This window comes from Pleurodeles waltl, chromosome 10 (assembly GCF_031143425.1).
Source record: "Pleurodeles waltl isolate 20211129_DDA chromosome 10, aPleWal1.hap1.20221129, whole genome shotgun sequence".
Lineage (NCBI taxonomy): Eukaryota > Metazoa > Chordata > Amphibia > Caudata > Salamandridae > Pleurodeles > Pleurodeles waltl.
Genome location: NC_090449.1, coordinates 553149946 through 553169780, shown reverse-complemented (window position 1 = coordinate 553169780; position 19835 = coordinate 553149946). Strand labels below are relative to the sequence as shown.

The window sequence follows — 19835 nt, the reverse complement described above, 5'->3', positions numbered from 1 at the left end:
AGATGAGCAGGTGAATTGGGAACAAAAAAATTGGAGAAATGGAGACCAACAGAGGGAGGGAGAGAGAGAAGAAGTGGAGGACAGAAAGAAAGGAAGATAAAAACTAGACATAATACTAACTGAAGAAAGAAGAGGGACAGAAAAAAGGAGAGACAGTTTTTCAGGGGGGGGGGAAGAGGGGAGAGAGGGAGGAGGGAGAAGGAAAAAAGGAGACAAGGAGGAGGACCATGGAAAAAAGAGGACATAAGAGGCAGCCAGGAGAAGAGTAACAGAAATACCAGTGACACAAGACAAAGTACGCGGGGGGAGGGGAGGAAAAAAAGGAGACAAGAAGGAGGATAATGGAGAAAAAGGGGACCTAAGAGGCGGCCAGGAGAAGAGTAACAGAAATACCAGTGACACAAGACAAAGTACGCACGGGGGGAGGGGAAGGGAAAAGAGGGAGGGGAAGGAGGGGAGGAGAAGTTAGAAGGAGGGGGACGGGGGGGAGGGTGAAGGAAGAAGAGGAAGGGGAGGGATGGGTGGGGGGAAAACAGAAGGGGGAAAGGCGAGAGAAGGGAGAAGGAAGAAATAAGGGGAAGGGGTGCCAGGAAGGAAAAAGGAGAAAAAGCTTGAGGACTCATTTATTAAGAGCAAACCAAGGGATCTCCTTGTTCAGACCAGGTCTAAGTGTAATCTCCAGACCCAACGCTGTTCGGTCTGGAACAGTCTCTGTGTCATATTAGAAGTGGAAGGAGGTAATTGCTCTATGACCGTCCAGTTTACGTCATCTGAAGAAAGCTTTTTCAGAAGGAAGTGGTTGGTCAGTTTTGTTGCTTCTCGCTTGCAACGGATCGTGCTTCTATGTTCACAGATCCTTGTGGCGACCTTCCTGGTGGTCACTCCCACGTATTTGAGGTTACAGGGACATTTGATCAGATAAATCACATTTTTACTATTACAGTTGGTTAGGGATTTTTGTACCCATGGGGTCTATAGGTCTAAATCTATAGTTGTAGATTTTTGGGTAAAACGACAGACACTACAATTGCCACATGGGTAGTGGCCTGTTGGTGGGGGAAGACCCCATAGTGTGGTCTGTATGGTTGGGGAATTGTTTTTTTCTTTGGATCTTGTGTGGACAATCATGTCCCGTATATTCGTGGCTCTCTTGTAGGCATGTAATGGCTGCTGGAAAGGTAAACCCCCAGATGTGAGGATTTTCCACTCCTCTTTAATGATTCTCTGAATCTTGTTGGAGAGCGGGTTAAAAGTAGTCACACACACTATTTGTGCCATGTCAGGTTTTTGGCCGCGTGGTTGCAGTAACTGGTCCCTGTTGTTGTTGAGCGCTCTTTTGTAGGCTCTTTTGACCAGATGTGTAGGGTAGTCCTTGGTTTGTAGCTTAATAGCCAGTTTATCAGCATGCTTGCAGTAATCTGTTAGGGTTGAGCAGTTCCGTTGCAGACTCAAAAATTGACCCACAGGGAGGTTCTCCTTCAAGGACCAAGGGTGGAAGCTCTGAAATTGGAGTAGGTTGTTCCGGTCCATTGGTTTATAATATACCTCCGTGGCCAAAGCTCCATCGTTTTCATAGATGAGTAGGTCAAGAAACGCTAGCCGATTGTCACCTATAGTAATGGTGAAATTCAAGAACGGATCGGCTGCATTTAGCCAGTTCGAAAAGGTGAGTGCCTCCTCTCTGGTTCCTGTCCAGACCAGTAGGATATCATCTATGTTCGATGGCATGTGTAGCTGCAGATACACATGCTTTGCACATCCCGCCATCTAGTGTTGGGCTCGGAGTGTTACAAGTTGTTTTTCTTCGAAGAAGTCTTTTCGAGTCACGAGATCGAGGGTCTCCTCCCCTTTCGGCTCCATTGCGCATGGGCGTCGACTCCATCTGTAGTGCCTCATATCAGGCTTCCAAACAGACCAGATCTGTTAACTCAACACAAACAACAGATCAGGCATCCAAATCCAGCATCACTGAATCTAGCAATTTGGCTCCTGAAGTCTTAGAATTCGGACATCTAGACCTTACACAGGAATGTATGGAGGTCATAAAACAAGCAAGGAAACCAACCACCAGACATTGCTATGCAAATAAGTGGAAAAGATTTGTTTATTATTGCCATAATAATCAAATTCAACCATTACATGCATCTGCTAAAAACATCGTAAGCTACTTACTGCATTTACAAAAGTCAAAGCTAGCTTTTTCTTCCATTAAAATACATCTTACCGCAATTTCAGCTTATCTGCAAATTACGCACTCAACTTCTTTATTTAGGATCCCAGTCATAAAAGCATTTATGGAGGGCCTAAAGAGAATTATTCCACCAAGAACGCCCCCATTTCCTTCGTGGAACCTTAACATTGTCTTAACACGACTCATGGGTCCACCTTTTGAACCCATGCACTCATGTGAGATACAATATTTAACATGGAAAGTAGCGTTTCTCATGGCCATCACATCTCAAAGAAGAGTAAGTGAAATACAGGCATTTACCATACAAGAACCCTTTATTCAGATACACAAGCATAAAATAGTTTTACGAACTAACCCAAAGTTCTTACCAAAAGTCATATCACCGTTTCACTTAAATCAAACAGTAGAACTACCAGTGTTCTTTCCAGAACCAGATTCTGTAGCTGAAAGAGCACTACATACATTAGACATCAAAAGAGCTTTAATGTACTACATTGATAGAACAAAACAAATACGAAAAACAAAACAACTGTTCGTTACTTTTCAAAAACCTCATACGGGGAATCCAATATCCAAACAAGGCATTGCCAGATGGATAGTTAAATGTATTCAAACCTGTTATCTCAAAGCAAAAAGAGAACTGCCTAAAACACCAAAGGCACATTCAACTAGGAAGAAAGGTGCTACTATGGCCTTTCTAGGAAACATTCCAATGACTGAAATATGTAAGGCAGCCACATGGTCTACGCCTCATACATTCACCAAACATTACTGCGTGGATGTGTTAACAACACAACAAGCCACAGTAGGACAAGCAGTATTACGAACTTTATTTCAAACAACTTCAACTCCTACAGTCTGAGCCACCGCTTTTGGGGAGATAACTGCTTAATAGTCTATGCAAAGCATGTGTATCTGCAGCTACACATGCCATCGAACGGAAAATGTCACTTACCCAGTGTACATCTGTTCGTGGCATGAGACGCTGCAGATTCACATGCGCCCACCTGCCTCCCCGGGAGCCTGTAGCCGTTTCGAAGTTGATCTTGAACATTTGTAAATTTGTAAATATATCACTTTAAACCGCATTATGTACATACATATTTACTCCGTTGCATGGGCACTATTACTATAATACACAACTCCTACCTCACCCTCTGCGGGGAAAACAATCTAAGATGGAGTCGATGCCCATGCGCAATGGAGCCGAAAGGGGAGGAGTCCCTCGATCTCGTGACTCGAAAAGACTTCTTCAAAGAAAAACAACTTGTAACACTCCGAGAACAACACTAGATGGCGGGATGTGCAAAGTATGTGAATCTGCAGCGTCTCATGCCACGAACAGATGTACACTGGGTAAGTGACATTTTCCATATCGTTTCCAGAGTTTAATCTGCTGGAGGAACGGGTTGTCATCATGGACAACCACCTGTCTTTCAAAGTGGTCGACGTAGAGGCATGCCAAGCTAGGTGCAAATGTGCTACCCATGGATGTTCCTTGTATTTGTAAGAAGAAACTATCTTCAAACTTGAAATAATTCCTTGTGAGTGCCAGATGAGCCAGGTCCAGTATGAAGTCAGGAGGCGTGCATGACTCTCCTCTATTGGCTTCCAGGAGATTGCTGATAACCTGCAGAGTGGCCTCCTGGGGGATATGGTATAAAGGGATTCCACATCCAGGGTGATCAAGAGTTATCTGGTCTTGTCAAAGGACACAGAATCTAGCAATACCAATACGTCTGTAGTATCCTTTAGTTAAGTTGGAATTCTTTTAACCAGTGGCTGAAGGAAGAAGTCCACGAATTGGGAGAGGGGTTCTAATATTGAACCTATCCCTGACGCTATTGGTCTACCTGGCGGAGGGATTTTCCCTTTATGCACCTTAGGAAGAATGTAGAAATAGGGGATCCTTGGGTTAGCTTGTACCAGGAAATCTGCTTCATGCTGGGTGATCCAGTCATTCTCCATACCTTTAGTCACAAAGAAGGAAATCTCATCTTGGATGTCAGGTGTGGGGTCTCGAGACAAGCGTTTGTAATGTTGGGTGTTACCCAGCAAACGTTCACATTCATCTCTGTACATTTTTTAGGAGAAATTACCGTTGCTCCACCTTTGTCAGCAGGTATGATGATTATCGTGGGGTCGGATGTTAGACCTTCCAGGGCCGTAAGCTCATGCGTACTCATGTTCTGGTATGTTTTATTAGCTGTCTCGGTGAGTCAGTTTATCCTTAGAGATACTGATTTCTCAAACGCCAGGACCTCAGGAGGCATCTGTCCTGTTGTTGGACAGAAGGTGGACTTAGGGCGTAGTCCTGTATTTTGTTCTGGGGCCTCAAAATGCTTGCCCAGAAAGAGAGTCTTTAGGTGGATTTTGCGGAACAGACCTGCTAGTTCTGTTCGAGTTTTAAATAGATCGATTTTGGGCGTGGGAACAAAATTAAGGCCCTTGTTCAGTGCTTTAGTTTCAAGTTCACTAAGTACCCGGTTGCTGAGATTGATAATGTTATTTGTTTTATTATCTACCAGGCTAGTTATAGTGTTTTGTTCGTCCCTGGGAGGGGTTCCCTTTGTGTCGCATTCTCTGGGGCGTCCTCTCTTGGCGGCCAGTGCACCTCTTTCCTTTTCCCTTTTCCCCTCCCGTGGCCTCTGTCTAAAAAAGGTTGTGGTGGCTCAGGAAATGACTATTGTGCAGGGTGCTGGAAGAAAGGCGCCTGGTATTGGATTGGGGGTCCATATTGAGGAGGCCAACCCCATTGTTGGTTATTATACGGGGGCATGGAGGTAACATTGGTGGATAATTCCACCTTCCCCGGCGTTGGCCGCGTCGTCTGCGGCGTTGCCGGTGTTGTCTGATGATACTCTGTCATTATCTGAGCTGGGATTACCGCCAGACGAAGTATCAGACATGTTGTTAGCTTTTGCTACATAGTCGGATTTGGTGTAAGGGTATATTTTCTCATGAGAGAACCGGTTGAGATCTTTCTGGAATTTAGAGATCTTTTGCTGGGTGAGATAGTCTTTGTGCTCATTCATATTTTTGTTTACCTCCTCTAGTTTCATTTTGAAGGAGAGAATACTCAGCCCCGATTTCAGGTTATTCTCACTCGTTTTTATCTGAATTAGAAGTGCCTCAGATAACCTTGTCGCTGTTTTTATGATGAGGATGAGCCAATCTCGCGTACACTTCCATGCTATTAGGGTCCAGTCTTTTCTAAATTCCAGATCTTCTAGGAAGATGCGTGGTTCATTAGTGACCAACAGCCCATTAGGTGCTGTGTTGCTACGGAGATATTCTGTTAGGACAGCTCCGTGGAGGATGGTTTTTACATGTGATCGCTTCAGTTCCACTAGTGTGTCCCAGTCTCCCAGCTGGGACAGACTTTTGGAGAGGGCTGTATCACCAAGGAGTGAGGGGGCTAATAGAATGGCTGTCAAATCCTCATCGTTGAAAGAGAGCCCTTCCGCCATAATGAAGGAGAGGACGGAGGTGTGGGGAAGTAGGAGGGGGGAAAAAAACAAACAAACAACCAGATCCTTAGTGTCGGCGTATAAACCTGAAGATAAGAACCAAAATTGCTCACTAGGACGGACTCTCGCAGCTAACCAGCTCCTCAACTATCAATACACATTGAGAGAGTATAAGGGAGAAGGAGGGACGTTTTTTGAAGGAACCCAACCGTACTTAGCTCCCTAATTCTATAACCAAAAGCACAGAAAGAAGTACGGGGTTCTGTAGAGAAGACGTTAAGGGCGCAATTGTTGCCCTTGGTTGTACGTGTTCCTATTTGGATAGGTAAGGTCAGTGAGAGGTCAGTAAGTGGCTGCGAAGTGTGTGGGTGGGGGGAAAGGCAAAGGGGGGGATTCCCTTTACGGACTAGGTGGTCTCACACACTGTATAGTGTCATGCTTCATCATTTGACCACCTAGCCCCACCCAGGTAGGACAGTGCCACCTGGGCGGACTAAACCTCGCTGTTAAAGGAACAGGAGGGAGTGCGTAAATAAACTTTTGTTCTGGAAAGATCGGGATCCAGCTAATCTAGTGAAAATTAAAACACCTAAGCAGACACCTGTGAGAAGTGACAATTTTAATGATGGTATCTGCTTGGTGTGGTTAAAATAAGGGTTGGGACACCTCTGTGAGAACAAGGACTCACAGGGTCACCTAACTATCAAATAGTAGCCAACAAGTTTCTGCCCTCAGGAGTGAGCCAAGGAAGGTCTCGGGGCATTCTTCAGGGCCTAGGATCCTTAAGCCTCACGTTGGAGGAGGAAATCTCTACTTAAATATTAAGAGGTGTAATGTAAAAGGTCTACCTTACCCAAGGAATTACCTTGAGGCGGCCTGTAGAGGATAAACAGATAATTAGAACAATCGTGACACACGCCACTGCAAAATTAAACCAACCACACACGTGTCAGGGGGATGCATTCATGCACAAAATACATCTGCTCATAGTTGGCAATATTCATGCACAAAGTGAAAAAGTAGGTAAATATAAATAGGCAGGTAGAAAGTCCTACCACTGCAGGGAATTATATAGTCTTATCCTTTCCCTAGAGGCTACTGGCCTCTGGTATCCAGGAGGGGGAGTGTCCCCTTATAGTCAAACACTGAGGAAAAACGCGGAAGGAAACAGATAGGGAGAAAAGGTGAGGAATGTCATATATAAGGGGGGCAGTATAACCCTAGGGTAGATAAAAAGAGGAAAAGAGGACAGTAGGAAAGGTTCCCACTAGGAACCCACTATCAATAATAAATGGATAAAGAGATACTGCATTGTGAGGATGGCAGTCACAAGAGATGGCTACAATAAATTGTAAAAAACAGATAATAAACAAAAGGGAAAAGGGGAGGTGGAGGAGAAGAATCATATCTGTGCTGCCTGTGGTCCATTCAGTCACTCACTACATCAAAGGGGGCGCTCGCCATGTCTCAGGTGGAAAGGATCACCGCCGCATGCCCGCAGTGCGTTTCTGGCCTTGGTATGGTTGCCGGGGACGTGTGTGCCACAGCTGGGGGAAAGCGCCGGCTGAGGGCAGGCACGTGTCGAGGGAAGCCGGGCCGGAAGCCTCTGGCCGAAGTATGGAGCCCGGAAGCATCGGGTGCTGCCCGGGGCAGCTGGGAAATGTAGTTCCCAGCGGTCTTGTTACGCGATGCGGTAAAGAGGAGGAAAAAGAAGAAACCAGGCAGAGAGAGAGGGGTGGGGAGGGGGATATGGGAGATGTGGAGGAGGGCGAGGTAGGGGTAGTGGTTGAGAAAAAGGGAAAGGGAAGCGGAAGGGGGTGGGGGAAGGGAAGAAAAGGAGAGAAAAAGGGGGGGGGAAGGGGGCAATAGCCAAAGGGGGAGATGAGCAGGGGAATAGGGAACAAAACAAATTGAGAAATTTAGACCAACAGAGGGAAGGAGGGAGAGAGAGAAGAAGTGGAGGACAGAAAGAAAGGAAGATAAAAACTAGACATAATACTAACTGAAGAAAGAAGAGGGACAGAAAAAAGGAGTGACAGTTTTTCAGGGGGGAGAGAGAGGAAGGAGGGGAAGGAAAAGAGACAAGGATGAGGACAATGGAGAAAAAGAGGACATAAGAGGCAGCCAGGTGAAGAGTAACAGAAATACCAGTGACACAAGACAAAGTACGCGGGATGAAAAGGGGAGGGGAAAAAAGGAGACAAGGAGGAGGACAATGGAGAAAAAGGGGACATAAGAGGCGGCCAGGAGAAGAGTAACAGAAATACCAGTGACACAGACAACGTACGCAGGGGGGGGGGGGAAGGGGAAGTGAAAAGGGGGAGGGGAATGAGGGGCGGGGAAGTTAGAAGGAGGGGGACGGGAGGGGGAGGGGGAAGGAAGAAGAGGAAGGGGAGGGATGGGTGGGGGAGAAACAGAAGGGTGAAGGGCGAGAGAAGGGGGAAGGAAGAAAGAAGGGGAAGGGGAAGGGGGGCCAGGAAGGAAAAAGGAGAAAAAGCTTGAGGACTCATGTATTAAGAGGAGAGGACGGCACGCCCCCTTTGATGTAGTGAGTGACTGAATGGACCACAGGCAGCACAGATAAGAATCTTCTTCTCCACCTCCCCTTTTCCCTTATTTTTATTATCTGTTTTTTACAATTAATTGTAGCCATCTCTTGTGACTGCCATCCTCACAATGCAGTATCTCTTTATCCATTTATTATTGATGGTGGGTTCCTAGTGGGAACCTCTCCTACTGTCCCCTTTTCCTCTTTTTATCTACCCTACCCTTGGGTTATACTCCCCCACATATGTATGACATTCCTCACCTTTTCTCCCTATCTGTTTCCTTCCGTGTTTTTCCTTAGTGTTTGACTATAAGGGGACACTCCCCCTCCTGGATACCAGAGGCCAGTAGCCTCTAAGGAAAGGGTAAGACTATGTAATTCCCTGCAGTGGTAGGACTTCCTACCTGCCTATTTAGATTTACCTACTTTTTCACTTTGTGCATGAATATTGCCTACTATGAGCAGATGTTTTTTGTGCATGAATGCGTCCCCCTGACACGTGTGTGGTTGGTTTGATTTTGCAGTGGCGTGTGTCACAATTGTTCTAATTATCTGTTTATCCTCTACAGGCCGCCTCAAGGTAATTCCTTGGATAAGGTATACCTTTTACATTACACCTCTTAATATTTAAGTAGAGTTTTCCTCCTCCAACGTGAGGCTTAAGGATCCTAGGCCCTGATGAATGCCCCGAGACCTTCCTTGGCTCACTCCTGAGGGCAGAAACATGTTGGCTACTATTTGATAGTTAGGTGACCCTGTGAGTCCTTGTTCTCACAGAGGTGTCCCAACCCTTATTTTAACCACACCAATCAGACACCATCATTAAAATTGTCACTTCTCACAGGTGTCTGCTTAGGTGTTTTTAATTTTTCACTAGATTAGCTGGATCCCGATCTTTCCACAACAAAAGTTTATTTACGCACTCCCTCCTGTTCCTTTAACAGCGAGGTTGAGTCCACCCAGGTGTACCTGTCCTACCTGGGTGGGGCTAGGTGGTCAAATGATGAAGCATGACTCTATATAGTGTGTGAGACCACCTAGTCCGTAAAGGGAATCCCCCCCCCTTTTTCTTCCCCCCCCCACCCACACACTTCGCAGCCACTTACTGACCTCTCACTGACCTTACCTATCCAAATAGGAACACGTACAACCAAGGGCAACAATTGTGCCCTTAACGTCTTCTCTATAGAACCCCGTACTTCTTTGTGTGCTTTTGATTGTGATTAATAATCATTTGTCAGTGCTTGCTTTTCCTGTGACAGGACATCACCAGAAGAGATCGCACCAACGGAATCGGCGGAGGAATAGCCATCGCCCACAAATCTTCCCTCAAGATCCTCACCCACACGGACGACACCCTCAAGTCAGCCGATCACCTCCACTTCCAGATTCACACGGACCCCAACACCACCCTCAGAGGAACCCTCATATACCGTCCGCCAGGACCAAGAGCCCCCTTCAGCGACACCGTCTCCGACCTCGCAAGCACCCACGCCCTCGCCTCTCCAGGCTACATCCTCCTGGGAGATCTCAATTTCCACCTGGAGAACAACAATGACGCCAACACCGCATCACTGACCACCAACCTCTCCAACCTCGGACTCCGTCAACTGGTCAACACCCCCACCCACATCGCAGGACACACCCTTGACCCACTCTTCACTTCAAGCAACCACATCTCTTTCAGCCACACCTCCGAACTCCATTGGACTGATCATCACTGCGTACACTTCACCTTCAAGAAATCCAACCCCTCCTCAAGAAACCCAAGGCTGACCTCAACGATCTCAAAAACTTCCGTCCGATCTCCCTCCTCCCTTTCCCAGCGAAAGTCATCGAGAAGATCGTCAACGCACAATTCGCCCACTTCCTAGAAGACAACGCCACCCTAGACCCCTCTCAATCTGGTTTCAGACGAAACCACAGCACTGAGACCGCACTCCTCGCCGCCACAGATGACATCAGACAACAAATGGACAACGGCGAAACCTCAGCCCTGATCCTCTTAGACCTATCAGCCGCTTTCGATACAGTCTGCCACCGCACCCTACTAAACCGTCTCCACGAGGCCGGCATCCAAGACAAAGCCCTCAACTGGATCTCATCCTTTCTCTCCGACAGAACTCAGAGAGTCCGACTCTCACCTTTCCGCTCCAAAGCCACCAACCTCATCTGCGGCGTCCCCCAAGGCTCCTCACTCAGCCCAACGTTGTTCAATGTCTACATGGCCCCCCTCGCACAAGTGGCCCGCCAACACAACCTCAGCATCATCTCCTAAGCCGACGACACCCAACTCGTCCTCTCCGTGACCAAAGATCCTCTCACCGCCAAAACCAACCTCCACGAGGGACTGAAATCCATCGCCGAGTGGATGAGCAACAGCCGCCTGAAACTCAACTCCGACAAGACGGAAGTCCTCATCCTCGGACGCACCCCCTCGGCCTGGAACGACTCCTGGTGGCCCACCCACCCCTGCCAGCCACGCACGAAACCTGGGCTTTATCCTCGACTCCGCTCTCACCATGTCCAAACAGGTCAATGCTGTCTCCTCTTCCTGTTTCAACACCCTCCGCATGCTCCGCAGGATTTTCAAGTGGATTCCAACAGGAACCAGAAAGACCGTGACCCAAGCCCTCGTCAGTAGCAGACTCGACTACGGCAACGCACTCTACACAGGCATCCCAACGAAAGACATCAAACGACTCCAACGCATCCAGAACGCAGCCGCCTGCCTGATCCTCGACGTACCCCGCCGAGGTCACATCTCCCCTCACCTGAAGAACCTCCACTGGCTCCCCGTGGAAAAGAGGATCACCTTTAAACTCCTCACCCACGCACACAAGGCACTCCACAACACCGGACCCACCTACCTGAACTCCAGACTCAACTTCTACGTTCCCTCACGTCAACTACTCTCTGCCAACCTCGCCCTCGCCATCGTCCCCCGAATCCAGCGCAAGACCTCTGGCGGCAGATCCTTCTCCTACCTCGCCGCCAAGACCTGGAACTCTCTCCCCACCTCTCTTCGCCAGACCCAGGACCTCCTCACCTTCAGGAGACTCCTCAAGACATGGCTCTTCGAACGTTAGCAGCACCCCCTCCCACCCCCCCCCTCCCCAGCGCCTCGAAACCGTAACGGGTACATAGCGCGCTTTATAAATCTTTTGATTGATTGATTGATTCCAGTTCAGGAAAGACCAGAAATCTGTGTGTTATGCACACTTACGTGTTCATTATGCTTGGCACACACACAGTAAACCTTCTCTATTAGCTCTAGTAAATGTATTCTGTAGTAAATTGTTGGGTGCTGGTGCTTTAAGTTGGGTATGATGAGATGTTTTTTTGGATTTCACTTAGGATGTTTACATTTTAACTTATACACACACAAACATACCGTCTCTGTTTTAAAGGTCTTAAAATTGATATTTTACAAAATATTGAGTTTTGAGTACCCCTCCCAATCCCCACCCCTGTCCCATTCTACTGCTCCCAAACCACCGTCATGCCCTGCTTCTCACATAATATATTTTAACCAGCATGATTGTTGGGAAATCTGAAACTCACACCCCCCCAATCTTACTGACCAAGCTACGCCTCTGCCCATGAGGTATTAAGTGCTTGTGAATTATAGACAAAACCCTAAAAAGCCTGCCCACCAAACAAGCAAATCCCACTTGCCAGACTGTTCATCAGGACTAATCGGAATGAGACCAGTGGTGTTCCCAAACTCAAACCAATGCTTCCCAGCCATCAGTCCCTCTGAGCGGCTGACTTTGGATGTCTTTCCTGAAAAACAGCAGGAAAGAGTCTCCTGTCTGGCATTCAAGAAATGTATTTATACCCATCTCTTCAGAACGTGGTTCGACCAAATCACCTTGGTCAACCCACTTCTACTTTCCTTAGCACCCGAGCAGCGTGAGCAGCTCTTCAAATGTCCACTGAAGCAACTACTCTCATAAAATCCACCTGTTAAACTGCTTTTTATTTCAAATATAACGTTGCCTCCCTAGTCCTATTGGAAAATGCAGCTTTGCCAGTCACGTCTGCAGAGTTGTAGAAAATAATATGACATAAAAGTAAAGCCATCATTAAGACCGGCTTCTTCCAATGTTTTTGGCGAAAACATTTTCATCACCATTAAATTCTAAAGGCCAGTGTTATACGTTGATAAGCTGCACTTAACTGCTATCTTGAATATTGGCCTGCACTGTTCACCAGATTGCATTCCCCACTGATTGACCTACTGGCAAACCATTTTGTACGCCAACAGTCCAGAGTTTTATTGATCTAGGGTCTCAAAAGACAAGTGGCCTCATTATGAGTTTGGCAGTCATGAGTCCGCCAAACTCGTGGTGGCAGTCGAATGTTGTGGCTTTGGCGGACCAACCGCCAAATTACGACTTTAGCAGTCGGACCGCCAAAGGACAGCCATCCCCACGGGAAACATGGTTCCTGGTGGCAGTCGGGCTTGCAGTCAGCCATGCCGGCACTGAACTCCGCACCGCCTGGCTGATGATAACCCTTCTTTCGGCCAGCCTTTTCATTGTGGGGAGCCCGCCGTGAAAAGGCTGGCGGAAAAGAAGTGCTGGGGGCCACAGTTGGGCCCTTGCACTGCCTACGACCATATCATGAGCAGTGCAGGCCCCTCCTGCTCAGCATCATGGGAGTGCGCACTGTCTGTTTTGCAGTGCTTTGTAGTGCGCATTCCGAGGGTGCTGGAGTGTTAGAATAGTGGCCTCGGCTCCCAGTATCGTAACACTGTTCCCGTTGGTCAGCCCAACGGGAACGCATATTACAGTGTTCCTGCTGGTCAGCCGGGTGGGAGGATTTTAAAATGCTCTGGGGAATGTCACTGCTATGGTGGTGACGTCCTCCCCGTGAGTTTGGCGGTCCCGGTGGGACTGCCAAACTCTTAATAAAGCCCTAAGTCTTGTCGATACTGATGAGACATCCCTACATAGACTGGATGTAGGCTTAAGGCCACATTGATCTGGTATCCTTTTTTGCTTATTTTGGGCTTACCTCTTCTCAACAAAATATATTGGTTATAAAATTTGAATAGTTCCAATCTGGACGAGACAGTTCAATTGAGATGCTAATATTTTGCGGTCTTCACTTAATTTATTTTTATCCTCATGACTTTGGTTCCTCCTCGCTGACTCTTAGAACTGGGCAGACACCAAACATGGCTGAGAGAGGTCTCCTTTGTTTGAACTTTCCTGCATTTCCTAGCTCTCGAGATAAGTGTTGATAGGCCATGTTCAACTATGACTTTATTCAGTCCCAGCACAATCACCCACAGGTGATCGATCGTACAGCATTGATAAACCACAGGTGAAGAAGTATCTGATCGAGATCCCAAACATTTCAGAGTGTTTCACATTGATTGTTTTTATGTGACAATAATTCCACCTTGCCTTCAGTTTCACTGAGGTTACAGAATTTTAAGGGAAGCAGGTTTCCTCCGTCTTGAGTTAATGAGAGTATGATCTGGGTGGCATGATGTATTTGACATATTTGCCTGCGTTTAAGTCCTTCTCTCCCCGAGTCTGCATACCAGTGTTTAAATCCTTATACCATTATGCCTATGCCAGGACATGTAGCAAGTAGAGCAGCTTTGGTGGTTCCTGTCTTCTTTTTCCCCTGCTACTGGTACACTGATGCAAGGTCAAGCAGGTTGCCTATTTTTCTAACCACATCTTTCTAGATGCATGTATGAGTCTGTGCAGACTGGGAAGGTTCAGAGCAATGTGGTTGTAGTGATCCTCTTCCTTGGAGGAGGGCCGGGTGACCCCAGACTGCCCTAAATGCCTTCTGCAGATTACCGCTTTACAAGAATGAATAATTTGTCCACCGGATTAAAAATTCCAGCCATTGTCTCTGTCAAAAGTAATGTTTTTGTAACGCTGTACACCAGAAATGTTCATTGGACCATTAGATGCTCAGATGAATCATTGCTGTTTACACCCTTGTGTGATTAATAAGTCTGTGGTAGGCTTCTGCATATGTAGTAAGCTGTTCTAAAGGGATTTGGTATTTCTTCCAGGACATCATGACACGATGAAATAGTGTGTAGTCGTAGGGGCGTCTCTATTGGAGAGCCAGATTTCGCTTTATGGGTGCTGAGTGGAAAAGGGCCTACCAAAAAGACGTGACAAACATTAGCCGATAGTGGCTATATCTTGGCTGCGTGTAAAGCATGTCCCCTCTGCTGCTTTAATCAGAAAGCAAAGGAAAATCACCCTAAAGTGAACTAAGGCGATAAATTCAAAGAGAAAGTCACGAACTGTGTAGCTGCGTGATTCGGTGAGATAAATCCAAAAACTGCAAATGCATAGGTTTGACACAGCTCACTGGTGGGCCCCGAAAAGAGAAACCGTACAGACTGGGAATTGGGAATTAGTTGCTGGCAATGGTAAAGCTTTTTTTTTTTTTTTGGGGGGGGGCCAAAGCCTTTCTCCGAAGGAAAGGGGTATATTTTAAATTCACAAAGATGTTGGCACTGGTGCTTGCTCCTGTCATGGCATCCTTGCTACGCTACCGGCTGTGTGTGTGGCAAATACTTCAGTTATGCCGTGTCTGTTAATTTAAGTGACAAAATTAAGGACGCGACTAAAACAGTTGATTGCTGATGTCAATGTGTGTGAGAAAACGTTAAACTACATGCTGCCTGCGCTTTCTTTTTCGTGTTCTCTGCGATCACAGACGACCGATGGCTCTTAGTTTTCACTCGTGTTCACGGTATACTAAAAGAACCTATCAAGTGCGCAGAAAAACATGCACGTCGCTTGGCACAGAGGCGGGAAGATAGCCGTGATCACTTTACACATCTAAAACCACAAACGGTCCTCCGTTCAGAGGATGCCGCTTTTGTGCTGAGGTGGGGCCCGGGTAATTGGACAGGAATGCGTGTGCTATTCTCCCCTTTGGTTTCTCTCCTGCTACTGTTTTTAAACAACAGCCTAGACCCAGCATGTTGAACTGCCTGCGCCTTTGTTCCATTTGTTTCTGCTTCATTCCCATTCATGACATACAGAAGGCCTGGTGTTTAATGTGACAATTTGACCTGTTCCCCTTTGTCCTTTTTTGTTTTGTTTTATTATTTTTTATTATTTCTATACTGCAGGAGGAAAAATGCCTCACAACAGCGGAATCATCCATCATCGCCCCGGCAGTATGGAGCCAGCCGGCATGACAGGCATTCATCAGGCGATGAAGATGCCCAGCGACCGCCTGGCAGGCGGAGGCATGACACAGATTCGTCGAGCAATGGGGAGAGCCCCCTCCGCCGCCGGCTGTCGAGGCCTCCCACCCAGAGTGGTGGCGGGAGCCACAGTGGCGGCAGACGGCGGGAGCCCCATACCGGGCAGCGAAGAATAGCGTCCCCTTCCGCACGTGGACCCAAGAGACGGCATGACACCGATTCGGACGATTAATTGACTGCAGCCCTCTTCGTTGACAATTAACACGATTATGAGAGCCGCATTGAAGAGGCCAGCTATGCTGCTGGAGGTCTATAGACACCGGTGGCCTGCGTGGCTGGACAAAGAAAATGACCAAACAGCCATATTACACTATTGTCGGAGAGTGTACCCATAAATCGTTTGTCATTTGCTTTTCTTTACCCATTACACCCTCCTGTATCGGTGCTGCTCTTTTGTAGCTGCATTACATTTTAGAGTGATTAAATAGATATGGTTTATTTGTAAGTATTTTTTTCTCGATAGTCAATTGATTTATGTCCCGCTTTTGCCTTGTTTTCCCTTGAAGCATAGTGCAAACTGGCAGATGAGATAATTTTATCTGGGAGCACGAGGCAGGCATCACTCATATGTCGAAGGACTCTGCGTAAATGGAGCGCCTCAGTAACTTCTGCAAGAGGGATAACGGCTGATAACGAAGTGTTACGCTAGCTGTTTTAAAGTGCAAGGATCTTGTATATGGTCCCTGCTTGCTTTTCTCAAAACACTGTGATAGAAACCCCGAGGAACTGACATTGTCCTTTGCTACGTTGCCTATACTGCCTCAAATGGAGAGTCCGATAAATCATTCGTTCCTTTCCAAAAAACGAATTAAATCCAGTGGTGCTAAAGGACACCGCTATGGGAAATAGATGAAATATGGTTGCCAAATAACTACAATTCTTGCTGGAAACCTCTTTGAAAAATAATAAAGACAGTGCTCTGAGCTACGTTGAAATACGTCACTTCATGCTTTGATTCTTTGGGGAAAATGCACGATTAACGATTTAATTGGGGACTTATTTCTCCTACTTGCCGGTGATTGATTAATTTTTATTTTATGCTCTGTATTAACTTCAGTTCGAGATTGGTGGTGTGGCATGAGCTGAATTCAGAAATATTTAATAGTGATTGTTTCTGTCGGTTATATAGTAAGTATTAATTCTGATTTACACTGTAATGTGTTTTGTCAAATTGTGTTTTTAGCTTGGAAATGGTTTAATCCAAAATACCTCCGACCTCCCTACTGACAAAATCTGTAGTTTTTTTATGAAATAAGTAATGGGTTTGGTTTTGACAGGATACCCTGGTTTAGCTATCAGTTATGTTTTTTCATGGATGTAATCCAAATGTTTTAGAAGGACATTCCATTACATTATTTTTTTTGGGTGGAGAAGTGGAGCCGATTCAGCTAAGACACTCCTGAATGAAAATCATAGGTGCACCTTTCATAACAGGTATGTTTACTAGTGGGGAGCTCACACAAACAAGGTGTCTGTCATCTCAATCTGCCTCAAAAAAAGTTACAAGGCAGCAAGCCTGACCAAGTTAAAACATTTGTTAACACAAGTTGGCATTTAAGGATGTGTTGTGATTACACAGTTTTAAAGGCTGTAGACCGATTATATGTTACATGGAATTTCACAGATTTTTGTGGTGTTGTTGGTTACCCCCTTTTTCTAACACTTGGCGTTGAAGATTTTTAATTGATAATTCTTGTCATGCCCTTGTCACTGTTGATTTGCCAACTGCAATTTTGTCTATATCTGTAAATCTGATAGTGACTTCTAGCTGTAGATTCCTAACATTTGAATTTCCCAGGCATCAGACTGGATCTGGAAACTTCTTGCGTGAGCAGTACTCTTATACACCGTCTGGTGACTTCGTTCGGTTCTGCTCGTCCTTGGCGCCGGAAGTGACGCCATGACCACCTATCTATGCACCATCTCAGCATGTGGACGTCAGTTCTTCTCTTTCCTGGGGAGTTAGTGCTGATCCTGGAAAAGAGCTACCCTCTGTCACTTATTGACAGGGGAAAGCAATAGTGCCGCTCTAAACAGGACTGCAGGCTCCAGCCTTTGGGTAGCCCGCCCACCTCACCCCGCAACTCGCGCCTGGAAGCACTTTGGGATATTGCTGTGTATGGAAGCCATTGAGCCACTCTTACTAGGACTGCAGGCTTCAGCCTGCCTTGGGGCAGCACGCCCACCTTGCCCTGCAACTCGTGCTTGGAGGTACTGTGGGATATTCAAACACCAGTGCTTTCTGCGCGAGGAAGCCATTGGGCTGCTCTGAACAGGACTTCTTTATTATTATTCCATATATCCACATTCCTCAAGGCCTTTGCCTTTCGGCCATAGAGATTACTTATGCTGGCCATCATCCTTGCTTTGGATCACTTTTGATTCTCTTAATTCAGTTCCACTCAATTTTAGTGTATCACTTTCCTATATTTGTATGTTCAGTTTTTAGTTGTGCAATACAGATTTAGCTGGGCAATTGAATTCTTTTTATTTATGGAATGGTGTATTTTTTTCCTGACAATATGTTTTGATAGCCTTTTTACTGCTCCTCACACCACTTGAGCCTGTGCGGCTTCATGCTGCAAAATCATTGAAAACAGCTCCTTGCTGGTGCACTTCCATACATAAATAGTGTGAAAGTGACAAGCAGCTTGAGGGGGAAGCCTGGGCTCTAGTGCAGTGGGTACAGTAAGTGGAATGCTCTGTATTCAGATGTAGCAAATTAGGACTTGGAAACTATTTAAAGTTATTTGCAGAATGTAGGTCCTGGGGGCGTCATTATGATGTGTAGTACCTTGCAGATTAATTACTTTAAAAAAGCAAGGAACTTAGCTGAAAACCAACAGCTGGAGGGCAATATTAGAATGTGGGTGTGTGGAGCGAAAAGTGGAGCAGGGTTCAGGAGCAAATGTTACCGATGTGATGGGAAGCTTGGAGTGTCGTGGAAAACAAACCTAGAAGTTGTTGCTCTTTTGTACCTTACTTGTGTCGATTAGTGATTTGACTACATGGGTAGGGATCATCTGATAGAGACTTTTAGCCACTGATTCCTTCACTTAGAATATTCCCCAGGCAGCAGACTGGGCCAGGAAGATCTTGAGCTGTACTCTAGCACAGCGATAGGTGGATTTGAGCGGCTCTGCCTAGGTGTCATCTGCATCGGATGTGACGTGCAGTGCCTATATAGCACACTGATATCACTCCTTTTTTTCTTCCCCAACAGTGTGGATTTGGAAAAGTTACCTTAGTCACTTTTTGACCATGTCACCATTTCTGTCAGTGTTTTTTAAGCATTCTACTCCCTGTGTGCTAGGGATATTCCCTAAAAAGCCAGTGGGGTTTGAAACCTGGGGCGTGTCACAAGCTAATGTCTGAGACCCCCCCCCCCCCCCCCCCCCATTTGGTTGGTCCATGTTTCATGAAGCCAGACCACACCTCAAGGAACTGTCCCGACGTCCGCACCATGAATTTGAAGGTGATTTGGAACCAGGAAAAGAAGCTTCTTGTGGTGCAACATCTGAAGACTGCACTGAACTCTAGGTCATGTGGAAGGTCTCGGGCCTGCTCTCAGAGTCATTCCCGTCATCGCGTTTTAAGTCATCAGGTAAGTCCCAGAAAAACAAGAACTCTAAGAAGTCGAAGCACTCTTCGACTTAACTGCACTGGTCCATATCATTAGATGAGGTGCAGTGAATACTGCACAAGTCGAGGCTCTGCTCCAGCACTACACCAGGGGAGCCTGAGCCTGGGTCCTGGAACTGGAACTGGAGAAATCCCTGCCCTACTGAAAAAGTTTTATGAGGCTATGCACCTCATATTTGGATGTGCAGATCCCTCTGGAGCGACCTTGGGTCCCACTGGTCTAAGAGGTGCCTCGATTGGACTCCCATCTTTGGGCTCACCCTTGGTGCCAGTCGGGCCCTCTATTCTCTGTAGTTGATCTGGACTAACTGCGATCACAAATCTAGAATCTTTGCTCAGGTTTGGTCCCATGGCGGCGATGCCCTATTCATTCCTAACACTGACAGAGAGCTGGACCAGTGTTGTTCAATGTCCACCCGGGTGCCGCCTTGACCCCAACATTTGTCAGGGTCAGAGACAGTGCCATCTTTGCTTGACTGGTACTGTGGGGAGTTCGACTGGGATGGATATGAGGGTCCTTAAAGTTACCCTGAGCCCTAAGAAGACCCTCTGACACATTTGGATGACGACAACTGGTATGAGGAACTGGCAGATGCTAGTTCCCTGGACACCTCACCAGACACTGCCCCTAATGTCTGTTAGTGTGGTTATGGAGAAAGGGATTTCCTTTGCTATGGTGGTAAAGAGGGTGGTTGAGGTCCTCGACTTTGAGCTGCCATA

General features: G+C 46.6%; 1 protein-coding gene across 1 annotated transcript in view; it reads left to right on the top strand.

The window, feature by feature from the left end:
* C10H1orf35 (chromosome 10 C1orf35 homolog) overlaps positions 1 to 16408 on the top strand; it is a 228809-nt gene extending 212401 nt beyond the window's left edge. The window contains exon 9 of the mRNA XM_069210984.1: positions 15336 to 16408. Within this exon, the coding sequence (XP_069067085.1) occupies positions 15336 to 15645 (310 nt within the window). The 3' untranslated portion in view covers positions 15646 to 16408. The remainder of the gene's footprint in view (positions 1 to 15335) is intronic.
* Positions 16409 to 19835: the final 3427 nt, after the last annotated feature.